The sequence below is a fragment of the Balaenoptera borealis genome (assembly GCF_965194805.1).
Source record: "Balaenoptera borealis genome assembly, chromosome: 1".
NCBI lineage: Eukaryota > Metazoa > Chordata > Mammalia > Artiodactyla > Balaenopteridae > Balaenoptera > Balaenoptera borealis.
The window spans coordinates 120,205,514-120,217,864 of NC_138860.1; the positions used below are offsets into that span (position 1 = coordinate 120,205,514).

Below are 12,351 nucleotides of genomic sequence, written 5' to 3' on the forward strand. Positions count from 1 at the left end.
TCTAGTCTAGATACACGAGGTAAACGTTTTTGTCTGGAGCAGGTTGGATCCCCCATCACCCCAGGGGCTCCTCCACGGGGAGTCTTACCCTTATTTTACTGATGCAGAAACCTAAGTGCCTTCTCCAGATCACAGGTGATTGTAGAGCAGAGGCTAAAAGAGCCCAGTTCTCTTAATTCTTTGTCCTTTGGCATAGGTGCTACTTTCTTAACTATCTCAGGATAGTTTTCTTTCTCAGAAAAGATTTCTGTCTTTTGTTTATTTATTAAGTTGTCCGGTAACCAACTTTTAGGAAAACATTTTCTCCTACTAGGAATTGACTACTTTCGGTTTTCCTTCATTATATGAAGAATCCAAAGGTAAAGAGACAAAGAGAGAATTAAATATAGTTGCTGTTTTAAATTGTATGAATGAGCTACTTGTACTTCAGCGGAAGAACCTTCTAGCTCAGGAAAATGTGGAAACACAGAATCTGAAACTGGGAAGCGATATGGACCATCTGCAGAACTGCTATGCAAAACTTAAGGTAGAAATTAACATCTCAATCTGTATTTCAATGCCATTGTTATGTAGTTTGAAACTATAAATTTTCATTGGATTTATTTAGCAAACAAATTTTAGGGTTTTTTTTTTTTTAAGTTTTAGGATTTTTTTTAAACTGGAAAGTAAAACTGAATGTAATTTGTACAAATCAGTTGTGCTGCTTCCTAATACTATCTATATCGAAGGTGATGATTTTATGAACTGTTTAGTGTCTTGCTGAAACTGTAGAAAGTTAGATTAGGAAATACTTATATCTGAGGAAAATAAAATAAGGATTCTCCCACCCTATCCAGTCTTGCTTAATAAAGTAGATGCTTAACTTAAAATAGTCTTACTGTGAGAGATTGCATCAGTAAATTTCAAGAATATTCTTGAGGGCATCTATGCCCTCTAGGAAAAATCTTGAGAGAGTTTACTGCTTACGAGGCAGAACTGGTGTCATGCTGTAGTCCCACCCTTTTTGACCTGAAGTGTTCTACTTTGCTTGGTCACCTGTCTTCTTCATACTTAGCTCCAAATCATTTTTGGCTCTTTCTCAGAGTGTGCTGTAGAAGTGTTAAAAAGTGTTGAAAAGAAATTATGAAAATGTTCAGTGGCAACATCACTGGAATAGGTGAAGAGTCTTTCAAGGGATCCACTTCGAAGGTCTTTTGTATATACATTAAAAATTGGTATTTAAATTAAATAAAATTTGATATTCAAATTTAGGTAAATTTTGTAACACTATAGTATCAAGCTTTATAGTAATTGTTTTAAATAAACATTTTGTGTGCTGCTAAACTTCAATTTTAGGTAACAAACCCTAGTTTATGTAACTTGTTTTTACTAATCTTTTAAGGATTCAGTTGCTCTGAATCCTATGTTAATTTTAGTCAAAATTGCATATGAATGTTTTAGGAACAACTGGAAACCTCCAGGAGAGAAATGATTGGTCTTCAGGAAAGAGACAGACAGTTACAATGCAAGAACAGGAATTTGCATCAGCTACTGAAAAATGAGAAAGATGAGGTGAGTTGTCAGTTATTGCAGATAAAGTTTAAGTGAATGTTTTTGGGTTTTTTTTTTTGGAATTTGAGGTGACCATAATGGTCACTTGACTTTAAAACAAGAAAGAGCCATTTGCTCACCCTGTGTCACATTGGTCTGGAGGAACTGTGTGTATAGTGTTGTATCGCATTTAACTGAGTGGCCAGGAGCCCTCCCCACCATCCTGTCCCCCAAGTGCATCCATTTGCCCTAGTAGGTTAGTCCAGAGCTCGTGACATCCCAGTGTCCTATACCATCTGTCTTGGACTCACATGCACTGTTAACTTTTTGTCAGACACGGGCGCTTTAAATGCAAATCTTTTATTCTCTGCTATACCTTTACTTATATCTGGAATGCCTCTTCTTGCACTGTCTTAAATGTCAACATTGTTCATCCAGTCAGGCAATTACTTGACTAAATGGACACTCAAGTTACTGTTTAAAAAAAGCAATTCAGATTAAAAATCTCATTTTTAGGCTGAAGACATCATAATTCTAATCTCATTTTCGCTTAGTGATGACTTAGTATTTGGACCTATAGAGTTAATGCATTTGAAATTATCTTTCAGTTTATGTAAGAAGAAATCATTATGTTTTTATTGCTCTGCAGTTTGATTTCTGATCATGTGATAACTATAAAACCATAACATTTTCAGTGTTGTCTATGTTGCTTTCAGTATAATTAAAGACTTTTAAGGGAGCGTATTTCTTTAAGGACCTTGTAGTGATTTAGACAGATTTGTTTTACCATATTTGATTATTTAGTAGTATATTTAGTAAGTGGGTAAGAAGTATCTTAACTAAACCACAAGGTTACTTATACTTTTCCTTGAGTTATTTCACAGAAAATTTTGACTTAATCCGTTGATTATACTTGAAATGGTTTGACTATAATTCTTCCTCAGTGAGGATTAAGTTGAACATGATCATTTCTAGCAGAGATAAAGAATGTCAGTATAGAACTTACTTCCTTTCCAGGGCTGCCTGAGAAGTCTTAGTAGATATAAACATTGACCAGTAGTGCTTGGCATATAATATGTACTCAGCAAATGTCTGAACTCTCTGCTGTTTGTCTCACTCTAATTTGAGAACTGTTTTTGATCAGAGAAAAATGAACCTGTTTATCTACTGCCACGTGTGATGACTTATTGGCCTTGTCACAGATTGATAAAGGATAAAGTGATTCAAGTCATTAGTAAAAGGAAGTCATTACAAATGATCAGATGAAATCTGCTTGCTTCAAATGAAGCTTTAATCACCTTAATACTTCCATAAGAGTTTGTGGTTTCTAAATGATCAGAATCTGTATGTAGGGTGAAAGGTGTAGACAATAATTTAGAGAGCAGCTCTGGAAATTTCATAATTAAAACATAAAAACTTTATGTGCTTCATTTAATGATATTTTAAAGACTGATTTCCAGTGGTTACAGAGAAGGAGGAATAATCCTAGAATTCTTGAACTATTATATGAGGAGCTGAATTCTAGGACTTCTTCTCTCTATTGAATTTGTAAATTTTAACTGGGTTTACCAGTCCTAAAGAGACTCACTTAATAGAAAATGCTTTTTTTAGGTGCAGAAATTACAAAATATTATTGCAAGTCGAGCTACTCAATATAATCATGATATGAAGAGAAAAGAGCGTGAATATAATAAACTAAAGGAACGTCTACATCAACTTGTTATGAACAAGAAGGATAAAAAAATAGGTAAGGAGCAGCTGGCTAAGATAAAGCAAAGGGAATAAATAAGCTAGTATTACACTAAGAAATAAATGTAGAGGGACTGAGCTCAATAATTCATGAAGTGTCCTTTTCATGCTTTATACAGTTGATTTTAGATGGTATATATCCATGTAAACTAGAAATTGAGACAACTGGTTAGTTGAAAAATAGTAATTTTGCTTTGCTCCATTAGTTGCATATAAGAATTGCATACATATTTTTTTAACATGACAGATGTAGGATTAATCCACAGAGAAAAGCTAAGCCAGAGGACACTCTAACCTTTCATAGCAAAGAACTGATTATATTAAAAATCAGGATCAGTTTCTGAGTACCAAAAGTGTGATTTTTGAGTTAACTTCATAAAATGGTTCATCAGGCCCAGTCATTCATGTCAGTTTGAGTTCTTTTAAATTAGTTTAGCTGTGCATTTTTGAAGTACAGCTGACTGTGAAAGTTTTGTTTGTTAAAGTATACTTTTTTCTATTATTCTTTTGAAACTTAATTTACAACTTATTTCATTCAAGTTTGTGCATAATTTCAAGTAAATAGTGTAGATTAAAAAGTAGAACTACACTACTCAGGCATAGAAAAGAACGAAATAATGCCATTTGCAGCAACATGAATCCAACTAGAGATTATCATACTAAGTGAAGTAAGTCAGAAGGAGAAAGGCAAACACCATATGATATCACTTATATGTGGAATCTGAAATATGGTGCAAATGAACCTATCTACAAAACAGAAACAGACTCACAGACATAGAGAACAGACTTATGGTTGCCACGGGGGAGGGGAGGAAGGAAGAGGGGTGGACTGGGAGTTTGGGGTTAGTAGATGCAAACTATTACGTACAAAATGGATTAACAACAAGATCCTACTGAGTAGCACAGGGAACTATATTCAATATCCTGGGATAAACCATAGTGGGAAAGAATATAAAAAAAGAATGTATATATGTGTAATAACTGAGTCATTTAGCTGTACAGTGGAATCTAGCACAACACTGTAAATTAACTGCAATTCAATAAAAAAAAAAAATAGAACTACACACACACAAAAGTAGAGCTACACAGATAAAGTTTTGCTGGCCTGCCAAGATTCAGGGAACAGGAAATATGTGCATTGATTTATTGAAGAGTGGTTTCCCAGTGGGCTATAGGCTGTCATCTAACCTACATTATACATTATTCTGAACTTGGACTTGCATACAACAGCTGATGAGCAGATGTTTCAAGCTGTCACATGGTGGGCTAAGCCTGTTTCCAGCAAGCAGTTCAGTGTTCACTGTGTCACTGTCATTCTGTACGGCAGCGCTGTTGCAGTTATTTGAACATTTTATTTTAAAATTATTGAAAACTTTGTGATAATTAGCAGTTAAGACAAGGTTAGACATCTAAGTATTCTGAGATTATAAATCTTAAACTTGGACACTTATTGGTTTTTAAGATTGGTTAACCTTGTGTTCATTCATAAAGGGAATAGCAAAATTAAAGAGCAGGATGAAAGGCTAGAAGTATAAAATGCAACACTTTGTTAGAGAAGTTTATTAAATATTTAACCCTATAGCAGAGCCCTCATATTATGGTCGTCTGGCTCTTTTCCTGGTCCAGACCCAACTGGAAGTGACAGTTCTGTAATGATTTTTATCAGCTCTAAAATTATAATAACTTATTCTCATCTTTTTTCCTTCTTATGCCAACTGCTTTCATCTCTACGTGGGGCAGAAGAGACATTAATACTGTCAGGAGCCTTGTCTCTTTTGATGATGACGATGGTCATGGTTATGATACAGGGCATGGCAGACTTTTTCTGTAGTGATCCAAATAGTAAATATTTTGAGGTTTGTGGGTTCTGTGGTCTTTTGTCACTCTGCCACTGTAGTGCAAAAGTAGCTATAGAAAAGAGATGAACAAATGGTGTGGCTATGTTCTAAAAAAACTTTATTTACAAAATCAGGCAGCTGCCCACAGGCCATAGTTTGCCAACCCCGATGATAAAATTAATAATGATAATTAAATGAACGCTTATTAAGTGCTTACTGTGTTAAGTACTTTAACATTTCTTTCACTCTTCACAACTCTTTGATAGATACTTTCATTATTCCCGATTGATGAAGAAACAGGCTTAGCAGTTAAGTAACTTGCCAAGATCTCAGGCTTATGAGTGATGGAACTGGAGCTTAAAATCTGGGCTGTTTGAGCCTAAATCCTAATTTGTATACCAGGTTGACTTACGTCCCTAATGCATATAGACCGTTAGGGTTTTAAACACTTAAAAATGTATGGTAAGAATTGGTTTTGTTCTGTGTGTTCATGTTTGTAGCTATGGAAGTTTTAAATTACGTGGGGAGAGCTGATGGAAAAAGAGGCTCCTGGAGGACGGGTAAAACTGAAGCCAGGTAAGGCACGAATCAAACTGACACGTTTAATCAGACTTCCCTTTCTATACTGCATTTTCATACTGACAGTTTCTTTCTCAGGAACGAAGATGAAATGTATAAAATTCTCTTGAATGATTATGAATATCGTCAGAAACAAATCCTAATGGAAAATGCTGAACTTAAGAAGGTTCTTCAGCAAATGAAAAAGGAAATGATTTCTCTTCTTTCTCCCCAAAAGCAGAAACCTAGAGAAAGAGCAGATGATAGTACAGGAACTGTAAGTGGCTCTTTCCTCTCTAATACAGTCTTCAGATCGCTGATCAGAACAATTAAAACAGTAGATAGGTATTCTCAATGGGGACACTGTTGATATCTTGTGCAGGACACTCACTGCTGTGCTACCCCCAGTCACTCTGACAACCAAAAAAATGTCCCTGTAAGTTTCCAGACATGCCCTAGGAAATGATGGAGGTGATTTTCTGGGGACTTAATCTGTGCCAAGCACCATGAAAAGCACTTTATAAGCATTGTCTCATTTTAGTCTTATAATAATTGATGCTTTGGGTACTATGATTATCCCTATTTTATAGGTGAGGAAATTGAGGCACAAAAGCTATCTCAGTATCACGCATGACAGAACTAGGATTTGAATCCAAGTCTGTCTCACTCCAGAGCTCATGTTTTTAACCACTGTGCCAAATATCCTTTAAGTAGCTTAAATGTTGAGTAACTTTAGCAGGCTCTGCTTTTCAGAGAGTGAAACTTTTATTAACTTTGGGAACCAAAGAATCACTTAGTCCATAAATTTATTGAATGTTCATTATGTGTTCTAGTCCCTGGAGAGAAAAAGCTGAGAAGATTTTGACTGTTTCCTTTGCCTTAGTTCAGGCTGCTAAAGCAAAGTACCATAGACTGGTTGGCTTATAAACAAACAAAAATTTATTTCTCGCAATTCTGGAGGCTGGAAATCTAAAATCAGGATGCCAGCAGGGTTGGTGTCTGTGAGGGTCCTTTTCCTGGTTGGATTGCTGACTTCTTTCATCCTCACATGGTGGGAAAAAGTGAGCGAGCTCACTGGGGCCCCATTTATGAGGGCTCCACCCTCATGACCTAATCACTTCCCTAAGATCACCCACCTCCGAATGCCATCACATTGGAGGTTAGGATTTCAACATAAGAATTTAGAGAGAACACAAACATTCAGACCATTGCATCCCACAAGAGCCTTTTTTGAGAGAGACAGGCATATAGAGAAGTAATTATTATACACATTAACAGCTATAATAGGGTGGTACAGTGTGTAAAATAAAACAATTATGGCAATCAAGAAAGGCATCACAGAGGAAGTCACATTTGAATTGGCCCTTAGTAGGTGTTTTTTGAGGTAGAAAACCTGGGGAAATCATTTGATGAGGGCATAACATGTAGAGGTCAGAAAAAAAAGTCACATAATGGTGAAAAGTTTTTAAACTTAGTTCTTTACATATAAATTTAAATTCTGTATTCAAGCAAGTTCACATTAGTAACTAAAATCTGAAAATAACAATGTTGATGAAAAGTAGTAATTACCAGTAAGTCACCAAACATGTTTTATTAACCTACATTTGAGGATTATTTTGTGGTTTCACAAATCAGTCCAACTGATAAGCTCATCTCTTGCCTTTTTTTTTCTTCTTTAAAAAAAGAACCTGAATGTTCTTTTTAGACTGTCCAATTTGGAGTCTGCTTGACATCTTATATTCAGTTAACTAACCTTTTCTCTCAAAGTCTATCACTTTGGGTCAGTTCTTAACACTCACTAATACCTTGCCAGAGTTAGCATAGTTTCTGTAACTCCTGTGGTTTCTTCAGTTTTGGACCCAGCCTTTACTAATGTCTGATTACCAGCTTTTAGTCAGCAAAAGTAGGTAGTAAATCAAGGAGATCTTTTTCAGATGATAGTATCCTGTATAATTTCTCATAATTCAGATGTTGAAGTTTGGAGAAACAATAATATCTTAAGTGTATTTCCTGTTTTTTAAAAGATCCTTTTTTTCTCGATACGTTTTCTCTTAAAATTTAAGTAATTCACCCATTCCTTACTTGTAAGGAAAGATTTTGGCCCATTATAGCAAGAAGAGTAAGACATAACCTTGGAATGCCTAGATAGCATCCAAATTTTCATTTATTATTTTGCTTAATTGTAGCCAAAATACATACCCAAAATTCAAGTTAAATGAATTTTGAATTTTTTTGTGGTTTTAGAGTTTCACTCAATCTGGCAATTATTAATGTGCAGCAGTTAATTTTAATAATGAATTTGTAGTATTCTGGTATGCCTTGAAATGTATAGCAGAGAATTCTCCTTGGAAGAATTACTGTCAGGTAGCTCCAGAGTGTTGATTGGCAAGAACCAGAGTCACAATGAGCCACACCCTGGGTTTTCCCTACCTACGCCCCCTGGGAGACCTAGACCTCTACCAACCCATTGCTGACCTCAGACTATTGATACAGTTCTTCAGACTCAGTCACTCCCTCACTCCTGCTGCATCTATCAGTACGTGTGGGGACAGTCTAATCAGCCCTTCTTTCTTTTCATCGTCTCTTTTCTTCTTTTTTTTTTCCCCAGCAAGATATATTGTTCAAATTAGTTAAGTATATGTATCTACTATCCTGGATGTTAATAACAAATTAGGACCATTTTATGTAGATGCAGGTTATTATGACTTGTATACATTTAGTATTGCTTCCCTATGTTCTTTATCCTGCTTTGACTTTATTTGATCATATCAGTAAAGGTTGCTACATTTTCCTGTGATTTAATGTCTTGGTAGAATACAGAGAAAAATATCTCCAGTTTTATAAAAAAAAAATATATGAGAAAAATAAGATTAACAGTTGCTTTTACTTTGGAGATTATTTCACAGGTTTATTTGTCAAAGCAACCAAAAATTGGAGGCCAGTTAGACTGGAGCTGTGTGACATCAGGAAAGTTAGTCTGCTTCTCTAAGCCTCAGTTTCCCCACGTGGTAACATGATTTGAGGACTAATTAACGTGTGAAAGCACCTAACACAGCATGAGACAGGTTCCTCCTCCTCACACAGTTCCATGACTTTTGTCACTGACTACATTGGGCTTCAAATTCAGCTTTGAAGAGACCTGAGTTGAGGAATTTCTATCTTCAGTATTACTTGCTTTTTCTCAAGACATTTATGTTAAGGACTGGGTCATTTATGCTTCAGATACAGCACAGAAATGATTTTGATATGTGTCTCTGACCATCAGTCTGACGACTACTGCCTGAGTGTCTAAAGCCATTTTAAGATTCTGGTCTTTCCCTCTCATCTCTGGCCACTGGTAGGTTATCTCTGATATTGAAGAAGATGCTGGGGAACTGAGTAGAGAGAGTATGTGGGACCTTTCCTGTGAAACTGTGAGAGAGCAGCTTACCAACAGCATCAGAAAACAGTGGAGAATTTTGAAAAGTCATGTAGAAAAACTTGATAACCAAGGTAAGTACTGCCTGAACACAGGTGGATTGAGCTGTGACACTCAGTAAGCTGACTTCAGTCAGTCACCTGGAAAGCCAAGTTACGGGCTCAGACTGAAGTCCTTAGCTCAGTCTGGTGGTTTGAAAAGCAAGACTCTGCTACTTCCAGACATGCAGTTTGAACCTCGCTGAGAAAAAATGCTTTGCTCTCAGAGTGAATCTCTCCGAAAAGAGGACATCATATGTCCGTCGGCTCTGAGTGCAGAAGACAATTGAATAAAGTGAACTGAGTCTCTTACTGTATCATGGAAATCAGGAAAATATTAATCATAATATAGTATAAATATGAACCTTTTGCTTATTATTCCTAGATACTTGCCTATTCCTAGGTTGCTAATAATTCATTTCTAAATTATTTTCAAAATAATAGACACTTGTTGCAAAGTATCAATTAGGAAGTGTTGGGTTGGCCAAAAAGTTCGTTTGGTTAATGAATACATTGTTCAGTAAGGTTCTTGGGTCACTTGTAGACATGTGGATGGACCTAGAGACTGTCATACAGAGTGAAGTAAGTCAGAAAGAGAAAAACAAATATTGTCTATTAACGCATATATGTGGAATCTAGAAAAATGGTATAGATGAACTGGTTTGCAAGGCAGAAATAGAGACACAGATGTAGAGAACGAACATATGGACACCAAGGGGGGAAAGCAGGGGGTGGACGATGGTGGTGGGATGAATTGGGAGATTGGAATTGACTGTATACACTGATATGTATAGAATAGATAACTAATTAAAAAAAAAAAGAAAATTCTTTAAAAAAAACCAAAATAATAGACATTCGATGCAAAGTATCAATTAGGAGGTATTGGGTTGGCCAGAAAGGTCGTTCGGTTAATGAATATATTGTTCTTGGTGGAAATGAAAAATGTCTTTTATTTTTACTTTAATACCGAACGAACTTTTTGGCCAACCCAATATATAAAGTAGAATATTCAGGTCTCTGTTCCCTATGTGTAACACCTAATAGTTTGGTGCATACCTTTCTAGACCTTTCTCTGTGTGCTCACAAAATATTTATTTTAAGTGTATACAAACCAAAAATTGAATATTACATGTTTTTTGCCTATACTGTGCTTTTTTCACTTAACAGTCTATTATTTTAGATACCACTTCTTGTCATTCTAGATAGTATAAATAGATATATGTGGATGAATATATCCTTATTTTATATTTGTTAAGATTCGCATGCTTTTAAATCAAGAAAATTAAGATTCCTGCTAAGTAAATGAGGTCTATTTAAAGAAAATTTATTCTAAATGGTCAAAAATGACACACACAGTGCTAACTGTCTCCAAAAGTAAAGAGCAGTCAGCAAAATTATAGTATCAAAATTACTTTACATGAGATTTTATTGATTTCAGTCATCATTGTCTATTAGTAAATAGCAAGTATTTTTGGACTTCATATTTGTTGAATTTAATAACAGCAAGATTTGTAGCACTGCACTGATCTTTGGGGAAGTGTCAAAAGAACATAGGTTATGAATGTTAATTTTTCTGTGAATATAGGTTGTACATTTTTAATTAGGACATAATCGTGAGTAAATATGAATTACAGATTAAATGTTGGCAGTAGAGCTCTGTAAGTAAGGATATCATTTAGTCCAGAAATAGCATGAATTTATAGTTGCCATGAACTCCTTAGAGCTGCTTTGTGCTTTTTAAAATTTTTTAGTGTTAAAATAATATACATTTTATTTTATTTTATTATAGCTTATGGAATTTTTAAAGGGCAAAGGAAATACCTACCTTTTAGAAAACCTGCAAGATTCCAGAAAGGGAAAAGTTCTGAGAGCCTTGATTTTTAAATATATGTCCCCAAACTCCATAAACTAAAATGATGATTGTAAGGTTTATGTCAAATTACTGGTTTTGTGTTAGTTTCAAAGGTACACGTAGAAGGTTTTAATGATGAAGATGTAATCTCACGACAAGACCATGAACAAGAAACTGAAAAACTTGAGTTAGAAATTCAACAGTGTAAAGAAATGATTAAAACTCAGCAGCAACTTTTACAGGTAAATGCGAGGCACCTTTTAAAACTGTTCTCCCCTGTGAAGGGTCAGAATTTTACTTAATCTTACTATATTTTTACTCCTTTACTTTATAAGATCTGTAGCATTTGACATTTTTCAGTCTAAACTAAGTTCTGTGCTTGCCCGGAGATAGACCACGTAGCACTCCTTAGTAGGGGCTTTGCCAGTTAGAAGCATTTGGGAAATGAGACTCCTCATTTCAGTTGACTTTCTGATTCTTTATCATTTCTCTCCTTCCCCTAAAGTTTGACCTGCTTTTCCCTTGCGTTCATTTCAACTTGCTGGAGTGTTGCAGGGACACTCTGGAACTTACTATGTTTTAAAATTTAATAGCAGCAGCTTGCTACTGCGTGTGATGATGACACCACTTCACTGCTACGAGACTGTTACTTGTTGGAAGAAAAGGAACGCCTCAAAGAAGAATGGTCCCTATTTAAAGAGCAAAAGAAGAATTTCGAGAAAGAAAGACGAAGCTTTACAGAAGCAGCTATTCGCCTAGGATTGGAGGTATTTTAAGCAATTGGCTTTCTTTGTAGAGCGTTTGAAGGTCCTGGAGAGGTCAGCAGAATGCATCTAAGTTCTGCTTTTTCTTGTTTCTTTGCTATCCATTTTTTTTCTCAAGTATTTTACCAGTGATTTCACAAATAGCTTGAAATGGAAGCTATAATAGAAGGATATCATTCTGCCTTTACCAGATTTGGAATTGAAACATTTTTGTATTGAAAAAAAATTTTTTTATTGAAAAAACTATAAGCATTTATCATCCCTTTTGGGTGGCTTTCTTTATTTTATTTTATTTTGTTTTGTTTTGTTTTGTTTTATGTTATTTTTTTGGCTGCATTGGGTCCTCGTTGCTGCATGCCGGCTTGCTCTAGTTGGTGGCGAGCAGGGGCTACTCTTCATTGCGGTGCATGGGCTTCTCATTGCAGTGGCTTCTCTTGTTGCAGAGCATGGACTCTAGGGGCACAGGCTTCAGTAGTTGAGGTGTGTGGGCTCAGTAGTTGTGGCTCATGGGCTCTAGAGCGCAGGCTCAGTAGTTGTGGTACATGGGCTTAGTTGCTCTGCGGCGTGTGGCATCTTTCTGGACTGGGGATCGAACCCGTGTCCC

General features: G+C 35.7%; 1 protein-coding gene across 12 annotated transcripts in view; it reads left to right on the forward strand.

The window, feature by feature from the left end:
* SSX2IP (SSX family member 2 interacting protein) overlaps nt 1-12,351 on the forward strand; it is a 42,520-nt gene that overhangs the window by 18,795 nt on the left and 11,374 nt on the right. For 8 of the 12 annotated variants that reach the window (XM_082408379.1, XM_082408390.1, XM_082408388.1 and 5 more), the window contains 8 exons: nt 314-526; nt 1,441-1,551; nt 3,142-3,277; nt 5,618-5,693; nt 5,763-5,952; nt 9,017-9,167; nt 11,089-11,225; nt 11,577-11,750. In XM_082408379.1, coding sequence (XP_082264505.1) covers nt 314-526; nt 1,441-1,551; nt 3,142-3,277; nt 5,618-5,693; nt 5,763-5,952; nt 9,017-9,167; nt 11,089-11,225; nt 11,577-11,750 — 1,188 coding nt within the window. The remainder of the gene's footprint in view (nt 1-313; nt 527-1,440; nt 1,552-3,141; nt 3,278-5,617; nt 5,694-5,762; nt 5,953-9,016; nt 9,168-11,088; nt 11,226-11,576; nt 11,751-12,351) is intronic. The other 4 variants (XM_082408386.1, XM_082408387.1, XM_082408389.1 and 1 more) reach the window with 4 other exon arrangements.